Raw genomic sequence first — 23322 nt, 5'->3', positions numbered from 1 at the left:
TAAGAGCTTTGTTAACAAAGGTTATGTTTATGATCAGGAGACATAAAAACTTGTTGGGAAGCAGGAAAATTATGATCCAAAGCTTGTTACCTCATGGTTTGCCTTTCTCAGTTAACATGTTATGGTTGTTTTATAAACTAATTAGCATTAGGGATGTTTGATATGAAATTAGACTAGTTGCAGAGTCTAAAAACACAGAATCCCTTTAGAAAATGTTTAATACTGAGCACGCTTGAAATCCACAGATTTAATTAGACAAATAAACATTTCTTGTATATTTTCAGAGCTATATGAAACCTTTAATTGAATCGTGTTTTAAATGTTGCTGAAATGTTTGGGCTATGTATAATGTTGAAAACATACACAGTGTGAGATGAGCAAAGATAGCAGCTTTGAAATGTCTGTTTGAGTATTTATGCACATCTAGGGCTGTGCGATATGACCAAAATCTCATATCCCAATATAAGAATTCTATCGTCCCGATAACGATATAAATCACAAAAATGTAACATTTTCTGTAAATTCTATGAATCTCGGGCAGCTCGACTTGCGGGAAGTGTTTCCAGCTGCGCATCCTGTAGCTGGAGTGTTTTAACCGATGCATGAAACGATACATTTTTAGACATAAGTTGTAAAGGCCGCTGTTTTCTTTGTGAGTAATTATTACACGGCGTGCTGCGGGGAAAAGCCTGTTCTAACGTTTGAGTCTAAGGTTTATTTTTTAGCACCTGGCGGCTCTTTTTTAAATTCTCATCCGTAAATAATCTGCTCTTTCACGTGATTCAGTTTATTTTGAAAAGTCTCAACAGGATCTTGAGCTTTATTGTGAAAGGTTTATGTGGAACATAAACAAGCGGACACGCGATGCTGTTACCGTCGTTGTTGCTAACCACAACGCATAAAAACAGGCGCTTGTCCGTCCGTAGTGTGGTTATATTAAATATAAGAGAAATAGAGAACTTTAAGAAATTAATATAGCCACTACAGTGACCGATGAAAAAATATCGCCATAAACAGTTTATTTTGCGACACCACGAAACAAACGATAGCGTAAAATGAAACGATAGACGTTTTTATATCGTCATCTGATATATATCGTTATATCGAACAGCTCTATGCACATCCCTAATTAACATGAACACACACAGCTGAGTGCATACATTTGTGTGTGTGTTTTACGTTATTAAGTCATGAAAAGCTACACGATCCTTCATGATCAGTCATACTTACCTACCTGCCATGGCAGGTGCAGGAAGGAGCTAGTCACCTCGTCCTGCTGAAGATAGAATTTAGCACCAATTGTTGCCTCCTTGTTTTTCCTTCACCCTTTGATAGATTTAACAGGTTCACATGTAGTTAAGGCAGTGCAAGAGTCTGTGCTGCCTTTTAATAGAAAATATGTGAACTTTCCTGAATTGACTTGTGTAATCAATAAATACTTTTCTCATTTGGTTTACTTTTTTAAAAATTAGAATCCTGGTGATTTTCCTTTTTGGATGGAGTCATGCAGGAGTAACCCTTTAAGTCACTCAAGGTGTTTGTGCCTAATCCTGATGCATCTATACTTACAGATTAAATAAAGTTTTACTCGAAGAAAATCTTGAAACTCTGCAGCCTTCTTGGTAATAGCCGTGAGAGAGCCTTTACTTTCAGCTTGGGTCATTTTGTCAGTGGTAATAAGTTTATAATCTAAGTTTATGTTTTGGATCAGGGTAGAAGATAACCTCAAAATCTGTCATGGAAACAAAAACAAACACCAGAGATTTTTGGAAGCAGGAAGACAGGGACTCAAAATGGTTGAAAACATCCATCACGAATGCTTTGGTTTGACCTCCTTATTTAAAAGTACAGGTTTAAAAACTACCCAGCAACTAAAAACTGTTAAAAGTCTTTGACCAAAGTGCCTTCTTGGGTATTCTTGGCCAGCAGGAATCCTTAAAAACGACACTTAACAGCTGGACAAGCCTCTTTTGTTTCAGCCCTCTGTAAATCTACTAGGATTTTGCTTTGGTACATTAGAGTGGTAAGATTACCATTTAATGTGAGGGCTGAGCCGACTCCTGTACTGGAACACCGGGCAACAATCAGGCCAAAGGAAGCCAAGGAAAAAAATCACTGTGTTTAATATAAACCAGTTTGTTTGAGCATTAAAACAAGTCTAAAACAAGGATTATGTGGCTTAATTTTCCTTTTCCTTCCTTCTGGAAACGTATCCTCCCTGCCTCGTGACTCTGTCCTGACACTTTTACTCGCCTCACATTCCTCCAGCCCACTTTGCATTCATGGTCATTCACAGCCAGGACGGTGTAGGTGAATGTAGAGTGTGGAGGAGGCTGTATCTAGATGCCAGACATTTCCTGTGGACCCTTCTGTAGTTGTTTCATTTATATTGTCGTCAGTGTAACTGATTCAGAGCACTGTTTGAGGAATATTATTCAGCTCAGATGCTCCAGATCATATTTACAGTTATATCAGTTCTTTCTTAAAATGATAGCAGCATCATCATCAGTGTATGTTACTTGTAGACAGCCACTTCACTTTGAATATGTTTTAATCAGTGCAAAGATTTTCTTGTAAAACAAAGGTTGACCTAGCAAAAAACGTTTGGGAGCCACTGGGTTAGGGTATGTTCATGCTTTGGAAAATGTGATTGAGAGCATACATTTTGGACTTTTAACTGTATTTTCATAAGCTTTACAGCTTTTTTACAGAGAGAGAGAGAAATATATGGTACATTTTCTGTGCATTAGCCACCTTGTCCTGCTTTGTGATCAAAGTGGGCTAAACAATGAAAGAAAGCCGTGATAAAGGGAGGATGATCTTTAAAAGAGAGGAGCTAAAATGGCTTATTTCAGACAGAGGAAGGTCCAGCATGAGATGATCAAGGATTATTATGAATGTCGACTCAGAGAAATAAGCAGAATAGGTTCTGTTTAAACTATAAAATCCGCATGCCATATTAATAAGTATCAAGTTATTTCCCAGAATTTACTATGCCTGAACATCTTGACACATCAGGATAAAAGAAATAATTTGTATAATTCACTTTGAACATCTTGTAGTTTTCAGTGGAAACACTAAGAGACTAAATTTGCATCGCTATCTTCAGGAGAGCTGCCGGTAAATTAAAAATAACCAAAAACCCCTTCCTCTGCTGTAATGACTGTGACGCAGTTTGTTTAGTTTTGTTTTTAACCACAGTGGGTAAATTGGATTCTATAAATAAAAGTAATCAGTGCTTCTGTTTCAGTGTGATTTCTATAATTAACATCTAACTGTGACCCTGCTTTGTCTGGCGTGTCATTAATTGTTTATAGCAGGGATTTTAAAACGCGTTGTGGTGTTGATTTTATTGATGAAACACTGAGTCAGGCTGAAGGAATGCGAGGAAAAGATAAATGTAAGTGAAACGAAAAGGGCTGTTTCTGGATTTATGAGATTTTATGAGAAACCCCCCACTGAATGTCTTATCAGTGCTTTTGTTCATCAGTTTACATCAGTAAACGATGCTGATTAAGTCAAACTGCAACTGAACCTGATTTGAAATAAACTTTTTTTCTCATTTTATTTACAAGGAGAGTGATCGAGCCCAAATGTTCGAACTGTAAAACTGTTTTCAGTTTAAGAGGAAAACTGAAAACGCTGCCACCTGCTTCTTGGATCTCGTAGGAAAACACCCCAGTTTTCAGACTGAAGACTAAATCTCTTATGGCAAAAGCAAGGTCACCTCTAGATTTAAGCCTCAATTTTAAAACCTACTGAGCTCCGAGATGGTTCACAAGGTGTTCAACATATCAGCTGTGCAGCTGAGACCCAGACGAGTCACTGAGAGACGAGCATTTCTGTCCGTTTTCACTGGAGAAACCTTCAAATGAACTTTAAGATTTCATTTTCACCGACATTTTGAGTCTAGATTCAGCTTCTAGTCATGTTGAAATAGACAGTGGTGTTTCAGACTTGGTAGCTTCCTCTGTTGAAGCCATTTTGAGATGGCATTGAACTCCCCTTTTTAGAGCATCAGTCTCTCACTTATTTTTCTACTAGCACTGACTGTTTGGTTTGCATGGCAACACTTACGGGAACATGAATAGGAGCATTATTCTGGGAATCGATTCGCCCGATAGAGCGAGGAGCTGCCCTTGAGCGCTGCATTTTTCGGGCCGGAGGTGATGGCGGCGCGGCCTCTGCGGTTTGGCTGATAAGAGCCGCTCCTGCTGTTGAGCCTCTCAGCTGCAGCTGTGCCTCGGCCATTATATCCAGCAGGATTTACAGCAGTCCAGGGGTTTGTCTCCTCTCTTTATCTGTCACATACACCCTCCCTCAGCTGTCAGGGTCTCTTCAGGGTTACTGAAGGTCACCTTCTGTGTACAGGACTCTTGTTTATTGGGCAGAGGTTAGATATCCCAGTTAGAGCCAGTTTGATTTGAGTCTTTTTTCTGCGTTTATGAAGGCATTGTTGGTTATCAAGTGTGTGAAATGGCATCGCCTTCTGTCCATAGTCTGTTTGTTAGTAGGCTGGTTCTGAGACATAACACTAAATGATCGGGCTGCAGCTCGCGGTTATGCTCATTATTTTTTGGCCATTAACTGTTACTGTTTCACTCCATACATGTAAAATAGTGAAAAATATCACAGTTTCTCCCAATTTAGTCTTTGTAATTACTCAGAGAATGTTAGCTGTTTGTTGACATTTAATTACAGCTCCAAACGGTGCTGAGCGTCTCTCAGCCCCGAGCTGAGATGTTGGAAATGGACTTGAATGACTAATTCTCTGAGGATCCACGATAAGTGGCCGTGACAGATGACTGTGGCACTGCATGCCATTCCTCCATAGTGATTCACACCGCCATAGCTCTTCCTGTTAGGTTTTAATATGTTCATCTTTCTTGGCTCTCAAACAGCTAATGTTTATTTTACAGTGGTGTTTCCCCACTCGCAGACAGTCCAGGTATATTTGGTTGTTCAATTTAGCATTTTAGAAAAATTATCCAACCGTGATCAGGTTTCTAGAAAACTAGAAAAAAGTGCTTCTTGCTCTTATTTTGAAACTAAACTCATCTAATTATGTTCTCATCTTTATTGCTTGGGAGCTGATCTTTGCTTACATGTTTAAGTCACCCTCCAAAGGTCCATTTAGGTCAATTAAATTCAAGAGGCAGACATCCTTATTGCTGATATCTCTAAAACTGCGCAAGCTAGATGGGGAAACAGCACTGCAGGCCGGCTGAAGAACTATCCCAGTGCATGTTGCATTGTAGGCAGCTAAGCTAGAGTTTGGTGTTTTCAAGGAAATTAGTGTTAAAGATCTAATTTTACTCATAAGCCGTCAGAGGTAACACTTTTGTTTCTGTTGTGTAACCGCGAGCGGTGCTGATGAGGCATCAGGTGAAGTGGAATTCGTATCGTTACTTTATGATGATCCCCGTCAGCATCACAGTTCATGGTTTGTTTCATCTTCGTTTTTCATGTTGAGGAGAAAACAACAACAAACTGTTGTGGGTGGTGACCTGCAGCGGCCCACAGAGCCCTCATTCAGGCAACAAGCAGCTTGTGTTAATTCCCCGTTTGGGTAAATGCAGGCTGCAGCCTGTATTGTCGACCCAGTTATCCAGCAAGCTCTGTTTGGTAACAAGCTATTGTTTGTTTGTGCACGCACATGATTCACGAAGTATGACTCAGAGAGAGGGACCGACCAGAAAGGAGAGGGCCAGGTCACACAGATGGTCATAATTAAAGGGTTTAGTCCCAGAATTAGATGCCGGACATTTTTAACTCCACGTTCTGCACGGTAAAGATGGCTGCTCTTCTCAGCCTTCAGCTCCCTCTAATCTGGTCCCTTAAACACTTATTTGAAGCGCTTGTTCCAGCATGAAGAAACCGCCGTGAATCCTGGGACAAAATTTCACCCAAACAAAGTCGACAGTTGGAGTAAAATGTTTTGTTTTGTCTGCCTCTCAGAGCTCGACGCAGGAGATCGGCGAGGAGGCCGAGGAGGACGCCATCTTCACCATCACACTGAGGAAGGTGCAGCTTCACCAGTCGGCCAGCAAAGGGCAGCGATGGCTGGGCGTGGACACGGACTCCGCCCTGAGCCTCTACGAAACCTGCAAGGTGCGGACCATCAAGGCCGGCACTCTGGAGAGGCTGGTGGAGTACATGGTGTCGGCGTTCAAGGGCAAAGACTCCACCTACGTCACCATCTTCCTCTGTACCTACCGATCCTTCGCCACCACCAAGCAGGTGCTCGATCTCCTGCTCAACAGGTACGGTGACACCAGACGACACACCAGGTGGAAAAGCAGATTTGTGCTTTTTCCAGACTTTTCTGATTTAAATTCTTAATCAGAAATGAAGATGAATACATTGAGGTAGAAGTTGTGTTTAAGTGCAAATTTTAGACACTTTACTTGAATATTTTTGTTTTGTGACACATAATCATGCTCAGATCCATTATTATAAAACAAACAGAAAAAATTCAGTATATCAGAAGATTAAAATAGCAAATTTACTTAGAAAATAAATTCTCCAAATTACAAGAAACAAGGGAATATTTCTTAAGATTATAAAGGACCAAAAGTACCAAAATGATCACACTGTAAATGAACCCCATCATGCCTACACACTGTATACAGAGGACTGACGTAACATTAATTACCAGACTTAGAAATTACTAGAATTTCTCTCAAAAAAGCTGAACCTGGTACCCTGAGTGATATCATGGTTAATTCAGCTGTTCAATGCAAAATTATCCAAAAGGCACCAACGGCACACACAGTTGAAAATTTCAGTTAAGTGAGTCGAATTAACAGAGATAAGTCCCGGGACACCTGTCAATCAAAAGGACCACACCCCTGAAAAGCCAATAAAAAAACATATCCGCCCAGCAGTTGTGATGAAGGGAAAAACCGCACATACACAGCAGATTTGTAGTAAATGTGTTCGTTTGTGCTGTGAAGTTGTATTTTTTTAAGCGGCCATCGTGCACTTAGTGGATGGACCCTGCGCAGTGGTCAGAGGTCTACAACTACGACTAGTTTTACTACTCCTGTGCTTTTGCTACAATTGTTTTACTGCAAAGCAAAATGTAGTAAAAAATAAATATGATACAATAATAAAACGGCAATAAAAATAAAAAGATGCCGGAGACAGTAAGGCTCAATGAGTTGAGCAGTATCACCGTATGTGACCCACATGCCAAAGGCTGCTGCAGGGGCGTGGGTTCAAGTTTGCCTCAGGACATTTTCTGAGTGTTTCATGTTTTTCTGTTCAGAATAATTTAAAATATTGCTCAGTATTACAAAATACTGTTACTAATGCCCATGTGCTTTTAAAATGTTTAGCTTATTAGGGACAACAACAAAAGAGAGAGAGAGCCATCAAACCTTGACATGAAAACTGACCTCAGACTGAAGCTTCTTTCTTTTTTTGGCTGTTTTGTTCATTAGTTTGGTTCATAAAATGAAACTGTGGTGTTTTTGTCTTTCTGTTTTTAGGTATGCCAAGCTCCAAAATGTGCCTGCAGCCACAGCACACAGAGTCTCCCAGGACGACTGCACAGAGCTGAGAAAGTAAGCGTGCTGCGACCTTCAGTGTCGAGCTTCCAACATTAATCACAGAGTACATTCACAGCACCGAGCCTCAACCCCCCCTCCTCCCCGGCTTAAAGGGATCCTTTTCTTCCCCGTGGCTGGATACCTGTCAGACTGAGGGGGCTGTTTGGGTTCAGGCAGCCCTAAAAATGTGATAAATCACAGAAAAATAAACAACTTATTCATTTTCTTATTCTCTTGTAAAAGAGCTTTAGTTAAATCCTTAAAGTCAAGCCACTGTTTTCTGAGAAATGCTCCCATTGACTTCAGGTAGCTGTTGTTTTAAACTTCATGGAAACATTGTGCAGTTTTAATTTTTTTCTAAATAAATGAGATATCTTCAGATACTCAAATCTCCGTACTGGGAACGTGATTTCACGAGTAAAAACCACCTCCTCCATCTTGTAGCCATGTAGTGACCCTGAATGCATTTTATGATAATGCATTATGCATTATTTGCGTCATCCTTATATCCTGAATGAAGGCTGTATTACTCAAAGATGCCTGGAGGTCCCATTGTTTCAAATGTAAGCCAAAATAAAGCTGTATTAAACTAAGTGGAGGGCCATTCATGTTAATGACATCGAGCTTTAAGCAGTAGAGGCTCTTTTAGGATTTCAAGATGGCTCATTAATTCAGAAAAACAGGGCTTTTTTTTTTTACTCTTGTGTAACAGAAACCATATTTGTTTCGATTTAGTTTGAATCAGAAGAATGGAAATAACAAAGGATGGAAAAACAACCTGACCGTAAGAGTCACCAGTTCAGATAAACACTAACATACTGTAGTAGATAATTCTCTCAAGCGTACCTTAAAATTGAAAATGTGAGAATGTCTTTCTATAAATTTCGTTTTTCTACTTTTATATTGTTGCTTTGTGGGTTTCCTAAGGAGGCTCTTTTCTTATATTTTATTTCCTGTGTGTTTCAGCACTGTTTCATCCATCCTGGGCGCGTGGCTGGACCAGTACTCTGAGGACTTCTGGAGCCCTCCAAACTACGAGTGTCTGCATCAGCTCCTCGCTTACCTTCACCTCCACTTCCCCGGCTCGGACCTGGAGCGCCGTGCCCGCAACCTGCTGGCCCACTTCCACCGAAGACAGCAGTGTGAGCCTGATCCTGATGGTATGAAGGCAGGACAAGAGAGGGACACCAGAGCAGGCAGGGACTCCTTTAACATACCAGAATGGTGGTCCCACAGTAATAAAAACTGAAGTGTTAGAATAAACCATTTGAAGGCTGTGCACATTTCAGGTGGCTCTAGATGTTCAGTTTCAGTTCAAACGCTGAGATATTTGTTGCTGTAAAGAACAAAGAAAGTGTTGGCTCAGAAAAAGTGCAGGAGCTGCGTTAAGGTTGAGCTCAGGTGGAGTCAGCTGTGTGAAAAATATATATTTTTATTCTCTTTAGGGGAACACATCGGCTGCCCTTTTGCTACGCAGGAAGAGAGCGGCTTTGAGGATGAGCTTCCTGCTTTCAGTTTCCTGTCGTTTGACCCCATCATGGTGGCAGAGCAGTTCACGCTCATGGACGCGGTGAGAATCTTTCCTGTCCCTTTCAGCACAGTTACCTGGTGGTGTTGATTCTTAAGATCGTATCTGCACCTCCTCTCTTTAAATTAGAAATAAGTATCGATTTTAACTCCCCTCTTTCTCTGCGTCCATTCAGGATCTGTTCAAGAAGGTGGTTCCCTACCACTGCCTGGGGGGGATTTGGTCTCAGCGGGATAAGAAAGGTAAGGAGCACCTGGCTCCCACCATCAGAGCCACCGTGGCCCAATTCAACTCTGTCACCAACTGTGTCATCACCACCTGCCTGAGCAACCCGGCACTGAAGCCCAACCAGAGAGCCCGTCTGCTGGAGAGATGGATAGAAGTTGCCCGGGTGAGACTTCTGGTTTGCTGAGCTCATGTGCACTTGGGACTGACGGCCGTTTTGGTTTGTTCTGACTGAACGATTGCTGTTTTCAGGAGTGTCGAATACTAAAGAACTTCTCCTCGTTGCGAGCCATCCTCTCCGCCCTGCAGTGCAACGCAATCCACCGCCTAAAGAGGACCTGGGAGGAAGTGTCACGGTAGGTTTCGTGCCCGCCTGCAGGCTCTGCAGAGTGATTGTTGTGCGCTGACCTCTTTGTCCGCCTACAGGGAAAGTTTCCGAACCTTCCGCGAGCTGTCCGAGATCTTCTCTGACGACAACAATTACTCCCTGAGCCGAGAGCTGCTGGTGAAGGTGAGTCACAGCAACAGATGTAAACATAACACTGAGAGGGTGCACAGTGAAAACGGAGGAGGTGTATTTAGCCGCTGAAGGAAAAACCATCTTCACAATAATACGCAGACAAATCAGTTTATGAGTTACATAACAGTAACACGTGGCAGCTGAGCAGGCGGCGGGAGGATGCACGGCTAGGTGACCCTTTACCGTCAGTATCCTTCCTCACAACAGCTGCAGCCAAGCTTCCTGCACATCAGAGCACCTTGTTCTGTTACTTTTGGACAACAGGATCCATATACGATGTCCAGGGTGGGCTCTGTGCAGCTGACAGGTTGCTGTCATCATTAGTGCGATATAGTGGGTTTAATGCAGAGACGCGTTGACACCTTCAGGGTGTTTTGCAGCTCGTATTGACGCATTCAGTGGAAGGTCAGCAGGAGCTGATTCATTAATTCAAGATATTTGAGTGAGCAGGAAATGAGATGACAGATCAACAGGCTGCGCATGCTTTCCACTGCTCGTCTTTACTCTTTGACTTTACTACAGAAGCTTTGCATGATTCACAGGTCACAATAATGATTATTTTTCTTGCACTGGGGCTTTGCATTCATCCTCTGTCTGAAACAAGCTGTTTTAATTCCTCCGCCTTTTACACCAACTCGCTTTTGAGTGGCTGCTGCTTGTAAACAGAAGGTCTGAAGAGCAGTAGGGATGTTTGGCTTTTATCGCACAACAAACTTAGACTGAAACAGGATTTAGTTGCACTTATGCTGCAGCGCTGTCCTTACAATCAACAAGTTTTTAAGTTGTCACATTCTGACATTTGCACGCTCATAAAGACTGCAGAACTCTTGCCTAATGCACGATATTGAGATTTACTGGATTGAAAAACAACCATGTATTACGATGCAGGACAGTCGATGTATGTGGGTGTTCGCGGTGATGAGGAATATGGTGTGATTTATTTATTTATATTTCAATAGGTGTTGATGAAAATACATCTCTAAGGCACAGGGGGATATAAAAATATACCAGTCTCAACACATTCACTGATGTTTTGGTGGATTTTGATGACAGTGTTCTTATAATTGAACAAACTAGGTCCTCTTGACCCTTGTGTAAGGTGATCTTTCTTAGTGGTCAGTCTGCTGTGCTTAGTCAGAGTAAAGGTAGAGAGTGAATTATCACCTATTTTTAACCTGAGAAGTTTTCTGATGTAATGCTGAGTTAGTTAGTTAGTTCAGCTCAGTTAGTTAGCTCAGTTAGCTCAGTTAGTTAACACCCGCGGCGTCCGCTGAGGGAATCCCTGCTGACGTCACAGGGAGGAACCCTTTGGCAGGTGTAGATAACGGCTCCAATATGTGAAAGCAGACCTCAGGGCGTCGCCTCTGTCTATCTGCTCGGGCCAGGCCGCGTTGACTCGACTCGGTTGGCTCGAGTTGCACGAAGCTCCGGAGGCCTCCGGGCATTACATCACTCTGAGGAATGCGCAAGGAACGCCAAGGAGGTGTATTTCCTCCCAGTTTTTACTTTGAGGTCGTGCAGATGTTTTATTTTTTATTTCAGAACAGGTTTTAAAGATCTAATCTGCTGTAACACATAAACGAAGTATATGAAGTTTAAAAAGCTTTTGGAGAAAAACATCCTTGAAGGGAGGTTCCTGGTTAAAAATCGCCCAGCCTGCCCGTCTCTGACCTCCAGGCCAGCTGGATGCATTAGACATGCTTTAAATCACCAAACGGCACATCTGTTTTCTGTGAACCGTAACGTCATCATATTTTGAGCCAATGAAAACAGTTGTGTGACACATTCTGTGATTAGATTAGATTTGACCACAAAATATCGTGTTGGAAAGCCAAAGACAAAAATGTCTAAAACTTTATTAGCTGTATATAAACTACAGGTATCTTCAGTCATATAAAGATCATTATATGTTCTGCTACAGCTTCATGCCATGGTGTGTGTATATTAACATTTTATCATGAATGTTGCTTGATATTTTTGAAGAAGAGATGAAGAAATTAATCAGTCAGAGGTATTTCAGTACACAGGAATCAACAGGAAAATGCTTAATTTTCCCCTCGCAGATTTAAAAACACCCAGAAGGACGACAGGCTGTGTGAATTATGTGGATTAGAAGAAGTTGGGAATGAAATACACTTTCTTTTATAGCATCCTTATTATGATGAGTGAAGAGTATGTACATTTATTGAGAAAAATCCAGAAATGTTTGAGTGCTAATGACAGGAATGAAATAGTTATAGTGTTTCTAAAGCTTGGAGAATGTGTCAGGGTTGAGTTAGCTTATAAGTTGTGCGTCATTTCTCATTCCTGGATTGCACGTCCTCGACTCCTCTCCCTGGTCTCAGTTCCTCCCACGAGAGATACGAGCGGAGGAGGCAAAGACGAGGCATGAGGAAGGAGTCGAGGCGGAATGAGACGTCCTCGCTTCAGAGCCTCATTTTAAAGCGATGTCAGTGAAATATCACATTTGAAACACCTGCATCTTAAATGTTATAGCTCGACTACAGCTTTGTTCAAAGTTGCCTAACATAATATTTTAGAAAAGACCAAAACTGAGCACTGAGTACTGAGGGAGTGCATTTTGATCTGGGTCAGTCAGAATGATTATTTTTCTTTCAGTTTATATATGTTTTATTGTTTAGTGTGTTATCTGTCAATTTGTGGTTTTGGGAAACGCACAACAAAAATTAATCTAACTATATTACAGGAGAAATGTGTGTATTCAGAAGTCGTTTAAAGGAACACAATATGGGATAAACTGTGTCTGATGTTGAATTATGTAGCACAGGGATGTTTGTTGTGGGGATGTGACGTTTGTTTTTCTGCAGAAGCAAAACTCACTTATTGCGCCTCAGTGGAAGGAGGGTTGGGTATTTTTAGTGTTTGGCCTGTATTTTGCACATTTGTGATTTTTAGCATCCAGAAAAACTTATCATGTGTTGTTTATTCTGCAGGAGGGCACCTCCAAGTTTGCAACTTTAGAAATCAACCCTAAACGCGCTCAGAGGAGACACCAGCAGCAGAGAGACCTGGTGAGACCACATGCTATCTGCTTGATGCTTTTCCACCAAAGCACTGCTTCAGGCGCTGAGTCAGCCTCCATTTACTTATTTTTCTTATGCTAACAGGCACATCTGCAGCGACCAGTACTCTATATCAAATCCCCTTCAAATCCACTTAAGGAGTACAATCATATTTTGAATGGGGGATTGCCAGCTGCTCTTCAAATTTAGCTTTCTGGAAGTTTTCTTACAAATTTCAACAAGCAGTGATTAGCCTAAACTTCTGCAGCAGTTTGCAGGGCTACTTACTGATGAAAATCAAATTTTTCCTGCAGCGCTGGTTTAAATAACGTTGTTCTAGAGAAATGGTTACTTGCACTCTAAATGCATGTTCATCTCCACGTGTTCCGTAAACAGGGAGTGATGCAGGGGACGATCCCTTACCTGGGGACTTTCTTGACGGACCTGGTGATGATGGACACTGCCATGAAGGATTACACTGAGGTCAGACGTCAGATGGGAGTCGTTACTGTGATGATTTTTGGATTTTAAACCCTCTTCCTGGGTTTGTATTTTTTTTATTTTCTATCACTACTAATAATTTCTTTTCTTCTTTTTCAGGGTGGTCTGATTAACTTCGAGAAGAGAAGAAAGGTGAATTATTTCTTTTTGTTTGTTTGAAATCATCATCAAAAATAATCTGCCGGTCCAAATCCCAAAGTCAAACCCTTTTTTCCGCTCTGCCCTCTTGTTGCAGGAGTTTGAGGTGATCGCTCAGATCAAACTGCTCCAGCTGGCCTCCAACAACTACAATTTCACTCAGGACAGCCACTTCAGGGAGTGGTTCGCCGGCGTGGACAAATACAGCGAGGCAGAGAGGTCAGTCATCAGAGGCTTCTCCCTCTGTCTCTGACCCCGGAGGAAAGCAGGAAATCTGGCTGTTGTTTTGATGGTGGTTGGATATCTGCAGTCATCCTTTAATTCTGACAGTGAAAGGGGGAATTTAACAAAACTTGGTGCTGTGCTTTAAAAAAAACTAATATATATATTTATATATATATATAAAAACACTCAAGTTTTGGCAGGAACACATGAAATGTTCACATGTTCCAAGATTTTTAGGAGTTTATGAAATGATTCACAGCACTGGCTGCCAGCATGAAGCGTGGGTTATTCAGTTTGTCCTTGGTTTTGCCGTCAGGATTAAAATATCTGTGCGTTTTGATGAAAATGGTGAAAATATAATTTCAGAGGAGGCGGTGAGGGGTTTAAAATAATACAAAACCATTAAAAATGACAGAATTATTCATGGAAGTAGTGGTGAAACCCACCAAATTTACAAATCTGCAGGTGGAATGACCCATTCTTTTACTAACTTTAGCTCAGTGTTATCGGTGCTAACCGTGTTATCCTATCTCATCTTTGAGTTTATGTTGTCTTTACCATCTTTGAATTCCCATTTTCTCTCTTGCCGTCCTGACTCCCTCCTGTTCCCGCAGCTACAATCTGTCCTGTGAGATCGAGCCTCTGTCAGAGTCGGCGAGCAACACGCTCCGAGGCAAGAAGAACGGAGGAATCATGAAGCGCTGGAGCGAGTAAGTCGCAGCGTTAATACCATTGTTTTAAACTTGACCACCAGTCTTATTTTCATAACCCTCTTGTTCCGGTGTCATCTGCAGCCGACAGTTGACGGAGGCCGGTTGCAGCAGTGCCGCAGGCTCTCACTCCAAGTCCTTCGACCACTCGCACTACAGGCCGTACCAAGGAGGAGGGGGGGACAGCGGCGACGCTCTCAGCGTCACCTCTGTCAGCTCGAGCGGATCAGACCTGGAGGATGTGAACGCCAGCTTCCTGTCAGACTCACCGGAGGGACACGAGAGAAAGGTAGAAAAAGCTGCACATAGTATTTTCTGCCACAATGTAAAACATGTGACAGCCACTTTTAAGCAGCTGTTTGTGAGGAGGGAAAAAAACAACAGTGGATCTGCTGGAAACGTTTCCTCATGTTTGAAGTCTTTAGTTTGAGGATAAAACTCGAAAGAAGGACTCAAATGGAGGACAGGGAAGCAGGCTGAATAAAAAAGGGCGAGCCTTTATTGGACAATGTTAACTGCTACAAACTACAAGAAAACTTGAACGGGGAAAACAAAACGGAAATTCAAAACAGGGCAGAAGGAGCGTCAGATAATGAAGGGCAAACACACACAAAACAAAAGGAAATAAAGATAAGGAAACACTTTAGACAATGGAAAAATGTAAACACAAGAAAGAAAATCAGTAAAATCAAAAAAGGGACCAAAACACACCGAAACTGAACAGAAAACCAGGCCTGGGTGGGACCTAGAGGTGGGAATCACCATACATCCCACGATACGATATTATCACAATACTTAACGCACGATACGATATTATTGCAATTTTTTAAAATATTTTGCGATATTCAGATTCTGTACATAAAGGTAAACTTTATCAATATTCATTTTATCTAATATCAAAGTCTCGCACTCAGTCTTTCTCTCATTTCAGTTTTATTGTTGACAAACTGAACGGTTTGTATTACAGTCTAGTCCAACTTAACTGAACGCAACCATCTGGGACAATTATAGCTATTCTGAACTATGCAATTTATGAAAACTATGCAGCCCCTTCAGCAACTGAAGAATTTGAAAGTAAATTCAAACAAAATATAATTTTACATTAAATAAAAAAGTTTTAAACTTAATTAAAATAAAACATGTTTATTGCTGCCAAAAAAAAGTGAAACGCATTTGGACAGTGAAGGAATGTCAGGATTCTTGCTCAGAAAAAGGATCAACATGCTCTGAAGTCAGAGCACTAAAACCTTTTTTGTAACAAAATATCGATTTCTGCTGTCCCTGTATCGATACATTATTAGCAAACAAAATATCACGATACTACACAGAATCGATTTTTTCCCCCACCCCTAGTGGGACCTGTAGTCATTTGTACTGAAATCATGTGACATTGTGACTACACCAAGGTTTAGCCTTCAAAATCAGGACGATATGAACTCTAGGAATTATAAACATGTAGTTTGACTTCACTGCTGAAATTCTACAAACATGAGTAAGAGTAGCCCACGCTGCCCCCTGGTGATCACTCACAGTTACAACAAACAGACGTGAGTTCCACAGTGTTATACTCCCAGCGCACAGCCACACTGGGAGCTTAAGTCCTTAAGTCACAGGGATTATTCACAGAGCACATTTGTTCCCACCTAAAGTTCAGTCTATTTGAGCGTGATCTCTGTGTCCTGTGTGGAGAAAAATAATGGCTGTCAGAGTGGTCTGGGGCCGTGCGATGACTGGTTCTGTTTTGTTTTCCTTTGTCCTCCTCCAGACGTCGACTCCTTCGGTGAAACTAACTGTCTCAGCACTGGGAAGAGAAGCTCCAGCTGCAGATACAACCTCAACGGTAACGGCTGCTATGTTTTTCTGTTCATTTCACACTGAAAACCTGAAATGGCTTGGATGACTGTCTGCAAACCAGACAGGGTGGGGTGGGGTACTCGATTTCGAAAGCTGCAAACCTGCTCAGTAATAATTGTCCAATAATAATTCCCCTTATTATTAAGAAGAAAATTAGCTACAGATACCAGAATTGCTTACTGTAGCTGTAAACATGTTCATGTAAAGTTGGAAACTTTAACATGAAGCGTTGATGGGGACTGACTTGCTTTTGGAGCCTCAAGTGGTCTTTAGAGGAACTGCATTAGGTTTTTATTTCTTCAGTATTGGCTTCATTTTTCAGCCTCTCCCACCAACCTCTCCCTCTGATAACCTTTCAGTTCTGGGAATGTACATCTCTGTCGTCTCTGGACACGTCCGGGATGGGCTCGAGCTCTGGTTCAGCCTCCGGCTCCAGCAGCGCCTCCTCCTCCTCCGTCTCCTCCTCCACCCCGTTGTCGGCCTCGCGCTCACACAAACGCTCGGTGTCGGCTGTGTCGAACTACTCGACTCTGTCGCTGCCGTTGTACAACCAGCAGGTGGACGACTGCTGCATCATCAGGGTCAGCCTGGACGTGGAGAACGGGAACATGTATAAGAGCATCCTGGTGAGGGCAGAAAAACAGCTTTCAGGCTTTTTAAGAGGCAGTGAAGTCAGAGTTTTCTCTGTGTGTAAAGTGATGGTTAATAGTTAGGAACAGATGTTGATGTTCTGTCTGCGATTCAGGTGACGAGTCAGGACAAGACTCCGGCGGTGATCAGGAAGGCCATGATCAAACACAATCTGGAGCGAGAGAAGACCGAGGACTACGAACTCATGCAGAAAATCTCTGAGGACAAAGGTGATCATTTCTTTGTTTCATGTATTCATTATTGGTTTTTAACAGTGAATTTAATGTTACGCTGCTTTTATGATACAAGTTCCTGATGCACAGTGAAAACTTCCATAAAAATATGAGAGGGTAATTAATAGTACACATGTAACTGTATGTGTTTTGTCTTAATTGTTGTTAATTTAAAATGAATTTAATGGCCGATGTGTTGACTTGCATATATTTACAGTTTCTCATGTGGTGAAAGATAAAGAATTGATTTTCTTTCATGTCCCCTGAGAATAACACTGCTTGAACTCGTTAATCACCACTTGTTGCTTCTCTCTTTCTGACCTCGTCCTGCAGAGCTCCGGATCCCGGACAACGCCAACGTCTTCTACGCCATGAACTCCACTGCCAACTATGACTTTGTGCTGAAAAAGCGCGGCTTGGCACGGCCCATGCGGGCCAAGAACGTGGCCAGTTCGACGCTGCCTCGCATGAAACAGAAGGGACTGAAAATCGCCAAAGGGATTTTCTGAGGAGACTTCCTCTCTCCTCCTCCTCCTCCTCCTCCACTTACCCTCTTCCTCCTCCTCGATCACCTTCTCTGGCCTCCACTCGTCAGCTTTTGCTCAGGTGCTTGAGTTTTTGTTCAGACAAAAACTGGACATGCAAGAGGAGGAACGACCAAGCGCACCTTGGGAAGCAGAGGAGCACCTTAACACTTAACTGTCGCGTCGTCGGGACCCTGAGAGGACGTTAAAAGGCTGAAGGACACGTTTGTGGGGGGAACAAACGAGGCGTGTTGGCTGCTTCAGCCGGCTCATGGAAAAGCATCAGATCTCCCAGTCCTTTTACGTTTCGTTTACAGCTGTTTACATCTTAACATCAGTTGGTCAGATCAGTCGTTTCTGCACCTTCGACAAAAACACTTTTTTTTCCTATTTTTTTTAAACCATGTTGCAGAGCCTCATCCCTGTGTGATCACTCTGCGGTCTTCATGCTCGCACCCTCCTGCGTGGAGCAAACACTAACGGACAGAAAGGTGTCTGAATGTGATTCTACTTTTTCAGGGAGCTTTTGTTTCAAGCGCACCGCCGCCACCGCTTTTGCCCCGGTGGTCCCTGATGTCGACAGTGCCTGCAGGACTGCGGCACTTGAAGGTTTCGCTCTCTGCCGCCTCAGCATTTTAACACCAGCGACGCTGACGCGAGCGTGGAGAGATCTGGACTCTATAAACTCCTGAACGCTGCCATGTTACACATACACAAAAATAAAAGGTCACGTGGCCTGAAACAGAGACGTGGTGTCAAAACCAGTGGGCGCAGCCATGAATCACATGCCACTGTTTTCTTTTTATTATTATTATTATTATTAATTAATGAATCGTAACCACTACATGGAGAAGGATGCCACAGAGTGGGACAGAAACATGAGCTGAGAACAAGACACAAAAAAACTGAGTGTATATATCGATTAACACCATCTGTGCAGTATATTCTTTTCAAACGGACCACGAGATTTTGTTAACAGACTCGACGCTTTGTTCTTTTCTCTTTGTACATTTGTTTGCATCTCTCTCTTTGATATGGTGCTGCTACTTATCTTTCTGAAGACGTCATAATGAGCTGCACCTCACGTTTTTGTTTTTTCTCTTCCTCCTGACCGCCAGCCGCCATGTAGGAACACAGAAACGTCTGAGGGACATGAGGCAGTACAGAAATAATAAGTAAAAAGGGCCGCTCTGCCCGGAAGAGTCGATACACTCTGTTTTAGCTGTGCTTCCAACATGGCGGCTTGGCTTTCATAACCATCAGTTTCCAAATGTGCCATGACGGGCCAGGTGAGCGCTGCGGTATCATCTGTGGTTTTTACGTGTCTGTGATGGCAGCAGAGTCTTTCCTCTCTGGGCTCTAACTAACAGTACATGTGGGGGGGAAAAAGTAGCTTTGGATGATTTTTAGGTTCTCTGTTCCTGTTAGCGTACAGAAGAGCTCCTGAATGTTTCGTGCGTAGGCGCCCAGGCGAAGGACGGTGACGCTGCCAGACTCAACACGGGGGAACAAACTCTTCTCTTTATGCTCTCTGTTTCTTTAAAGGTAAAAATCCAACCTTAAACACACTCAGCGCTGGTTTTTTAACAAGCAATTTTTGGTGACTTGCTTCAAATATTTGTGGTTGGTATTTCCTTCATTTCCGCAGGTGCTAAATGACAAAACTGAGTTGTTTCTTACAGCAGAAACACATCTGATCACAGCTAAACCGATGCCAGACTAATGTGGCTTAACCAAGAACATTTGCCAGATCTAATAAAAAGCGGTGCAGAGGTGATAAACATAAACTGTATACTAAAGATGGACATACCCACTGTAACGAGCCATCAGTAGCAGGGGGTGAATCAGCTGAGCGACTAAGAGACACCGTCATAGGCTAGGGAATGACAACCACCTCTAATGGGGACCATGGTTTCCAAAGACTTACACAATATTATATTCACTAATACTTGAATCTAACAATTGAGACCATAAACTTAAGAGGAAACTGTTTCCTGAGGTCATAGATCATGTGAGTAGTGTGGTCATTTTCTGTAATAGAAGTCTATTTGCAGCTGCAGGTGTCGCCCACTGCTGGCCATTAGATACAATAAATGACACCAGAGTATGTCTGTCTTCTTTCACACTGGTGAAAAGAAAACATCAAAATCTGTTGCAAAGCATTCTGGGAAGTGGAGGAAATGGGAAATTAAAAAAAAAAAAAAAAAGATAAGTCATCGAAAACACACTAAAATCTGAGGTTGGACTTTTTCCTGATGTGTTATTAATATCGCCACAACAACAAAACATCTGGCCTGTGCTGCGACCATGTTTTGCCTTTTTTGTTGTTTTTGTTTGTTTTTTCATCTGCATGAAGGTCACGTACAAACGATCAAATGAATGAAACGCCTGTTTAAAAAAAAAAGAGTGATAGCAATATGGTGATGATGAGCTGGAGGCACGGCGTCCGGCTGTCGTGGGTGTTGTTTGTTACCGCTGTGGCGTGAAATCCTTCGCTGTTGAACACTGTGACCTTCGACCCTTTCACTCTGCCCTCTCTGCCTGTTGATCGGCGCGTCCTGTCGAGCACTGTGAACCCAAACGTCTCATTCCCTTCTAATGATGTCGTAGTGAACATCCGCCCTTTGCTCATCGCTCAGGCGAGCAGCAAAGGCGGCAGGCTTGACCCTACATGTGCCAAAAAAACAAAACAAAACATGTAAAGACAGAAAAAGGTTGAACAGACGGGTCCTCTGCCTTTTCACAGTTTGTTTGTTTACTGTTGTTTTCTAGAAGAAAAAAAGGGGAGAACACTATGGAAAAAAAAAAATGTGTGGACCCATTTCCCTGTGGAGACTGTTGTCCGAGAAACTTGAAGCAGACGTGTTTGTCAGGCGCTGACGTAAAAACTGCACTTTCATGAAAATGTTTTTCATGTTTTAAAATCTTTGTTTGGCATGTCTGAATCTTTTATTCCAACCAAACATCACAGGCTGGATTACACGACGTGTCACACCAGACTTTGAGATCTTATGACCATTTTCTAGTAATGAAAACAGCTACAAAACTGGCATTTCTATACGAGTGAAATTGGGTCAGCCCCAAGTGGCCAACAAAGGAACTGCAGTTTTGCCACTTTTGGAATAAGTTTAACTTTTTCTTTCATCTAAGCAGTTTGTAACTTGCAGAGGACCCGCTTACACTTTATTAGTGAGCTGACCTGACCTCAAGTTTGAAGTCTTACCCTCTTTAGCCTCAACTTCCTAGAGGAAAATAGTACACACAAAGCTTCTTCTAAAACCAAAACTAGCAACATATATTTGAATATTTCACTCGTAGACTGCGTCTGATGGCATTTTCACGTGTTACATGGTCTCAACTCAGCATAGTCACAGCAGCATCTGTTCTTTTTTACCTCATGCTGTTGGGATTTTTATCCATTCTTTTCTGGTTATCTATCAGGGTCGCTTGAGCCTATCGCAGCTAACATAGAGGGGGAGACGGGGTACACCCTGGACAGGTCGCCAGTTTGTCGGCTAACAGATGGATAATCATTGACGCTCACAGTCGCACCTGCAGCCAATTTAGAGACACCAATTAACTGAACATGCAAACAGTGGGAGGAAGCCAGAGTACCCGTAGAGAGCCCACGAAGGCACAGGGTCTGGCCGGTCAGTGGATTCAAACCCAGGACCTTGTTGCTGTGAGGCAATGGTGCTAACCAACATATTGTTGTGATATCATCCAAGCCAATCAGTGCAGCATGCAGCCTTTTCCCTTCCTCTTTACACAACAGGACCTTGAAAATTTCACGCTATCTCTGTGAAAAATAGTTTTATTGTCTCCTACATGTCAGTAATTGGTTACATAAATATAAATGAGAGAACAAATCTGACAAAAACAATCATTTTTATAAACAATAAGGCTGTGTTATAATCACTATTTGTCTTACTGTCAACATCTTTCACTGAAAAGGTCAAAACGTCCAAGTGTTAGTCTGCTTCTGAACCATTTCCCCCTTACTTCACATAAATCCACATTCGGCTGACAATAAGCAAAACAGAACATCCCCAGCCTTAGAGTTTCACTTTTCCAAACGTGACCTGAATGCAGCATCAGTTCCTTCTCTGTACTGTTTGGTTGGAACGAAACTTTCATACTTGTTTTTCCTGTTTGAGTCCTGTTTTTTCTGGATGTTTGGAGTAATCGGAAAGCAGGTTTTCTGCAGCAGCTCCATCTCTTTGTGTAAGCGCGCGGACCTTTGGGACAAACTTCCTGACCCTGTGAGCGTTTCTGTGCTGGTGAGGTTGACGTGATGGACCAGTCTGTGTTTCGTCGTAGCCCGTGCTGACAGTGACATACCTTTTTGTGATTTGACCTGATTCTGTGCGAGTTTGAACAAAAAAAAGAAAAAAGGCTGCGTTTACAAGGAGAAAAAATACAACAAACTGGAAACCAGCTGGTGTGGTGTGTGTGTGTGTGTGTGTGTGTGTGTGTGTGTGTGTGTGTGTGTGTGTGTGTGTGTCTATTTTAATTTTTTTATTTTGTTCCCTGAACTGTGCTCGGGTGCCATTTCCCATTTTAACAAAAAGATTTCAGAACTTTTTCTAACTGCTTCTTTGTTTTACTTTCCCCAAGAACACAAAACCTGTGTAGAAAACAGAAACTGTCCTTGATTGTCTTTGTTTATTTATTAATTTGTATATAAAGATTTTGTTTTGCATTGTACATTCTCTCCTTTCTTGGTTATAGATTAATATATTCATGTATATATGAATAAACATTAAGTTTATAAAAGTAAAAGGACTTTCTGTGTCTCTTTTGTGCTTATTTTTAAGGAGAACCTCTATAAACTTTCATGATTTTTTTTGGTTTGTTTTTTAAAACAGTACATACTTGGTCGATTTTTAGGTATCGGAACATAAAACTGATCTGGCCCTTACTGGGTATTAAACTTGAGGTAAATAGAGCTTTTGATGACCGACATATTACATCATGTCAAATTCTATTTAACAATAATGAAGCCGAAATCCAGAAGCACTGTGTGGAAAAACTAAGCACATGCTATTGTTCAGTAACTTGTAGAAACACCTGTAGCAGCGATAACTTTAAGACCTTATCTCCTAAATCACTATCCATCTCTCACATTGTGAAGGAATTTTTTATAACTTTCTTAAGTTCCCACCACAGCATTTCAGTCAGGTTGAGGTGTGGCCTGAGCCGTTGCAACCCCTTGATTCTTTCCTTTTTCAGCCATTGTGTTGTAGATTTGCTGCTGTGCAAAGATGGCATTTCATACAGAGGAGTTAATGGTTGACTCAAAGACTGTAAGGGGCCCTGGGCCCGTGGTAGCAAAACTAGCCTAAGTCATTAGCCCTCCACCACCATGCTGACAGCAAGTATGAGGTGTTTGTGTCCTCTTTGTTGAGACACACCTGAGTGCCTTCTACATGTGTCACCTCAAACTGGAAATCATGGACTGATGACATAAAGCTGTTTAACACACTCAAAAATGCTAAAGATGAACTCCTGTGTAAGATACAGGAGGTATGATTATTAGCATGGTCATATTTAGGGTATTCTTTTGTAAAATGTAGCATTTTCATAGCATGTCAATGGAAAATATTATTTTATTTTTGTGTTTTTGGGATGATTTGCGATGCGGTGACACCTAAACTG

At 42.0% G+C, this 23322-nt stretch overlaps 1 protein-coding gene across 6 annotated transcripts in view; it reads left to right on the top strand.

Moving 5' to 3' along the window:
- Window positions 1–22446, top strand: part of LOC146376700 (ral guanine nucleotide dissociation stimulator-like) — a 60039-nt gene extending 37593 nt beyond the window's left edge. For 4 of the 6 annotated variants that reach the window (XM_084947206.1, XM_084947204.1, XM_084947203.1 and 1 more), the window contains exons 2-18: window positions 5959–6263; window positions 7494–7568; window positions 8520–8749; window positions 8999–9123; window positions 9257–9472; window positions 9559–9662; window positions 9733–9817; window positions 12781–12858; window positions 13246–13332; window positions 13450–13482; window positions 13586–13707; window positions 14328–14423; window positions 14508–14712; window positions 16189–16263; window positions 16637–16903; window positions 17023–17137; window positions 17474–22446. In XM_084947206.1, coding sequence (XP_084803332.1) covers window positions 5959–6263; window positions 7494–7568; window positions 8520–8749; window positions 8999–9123; window positions 9257–9472; window positions 9559–9662; window positions 9733–9817; window positions 12781–12858; window positions 13246–13332; window positions 13450–13482; window positions 13586–13707; window positions 14328–14423; window positions 14508–14712; window positions 16189–16263; window positions 16637–16903; window positions 17023–17137; window positions 17474–17649 — 2394 coding nt within the window. In that variant the 3' untranslated portion in view covers window positions 17650–22446. The remainder of the gene's footprint in view (window positions 1–5958; window positions 6264–7493; window positions 7569–8519; window positions 8750–8998; window positions 9124–9256; window positions 9473–9558; window positions 9663–9732; window positions 9818–12780; window positions 12859–13245; window positions 13333–13449; window positions 13483–13585; window positions 13708–14327; window positions 14424–14507; window positions 14713–16188; window positions 16264–16636; window positions 16904–17022; window positions 17138–17473) is intronic. The other 2 variants (XM_084947202.1, XM_084947201.1) reach the window with 2 other exon arrangements.
- Window positions 22447–23322: the final 876 nt, after the last annotated feature.

Source organism: Perissodus microlepis, chromosome 12 (assembly GCF_051167445.1).
Source record: "Perissodus microlepis isolate ML-2025 ecotype Zambia chromosome 12, ASM5116744v1, whole genome shotgun sequence".
NCBI lineage: Eukaryota > Metazoa > Chordata > Actinopteri > Cichliformes > Cichlidae > Perissodus > Perissodus microlepis.
Note: the sequence above shows the minus strand (reverse complement) of the source record. Positions and strands in the feature narration are given on the sequence as shown.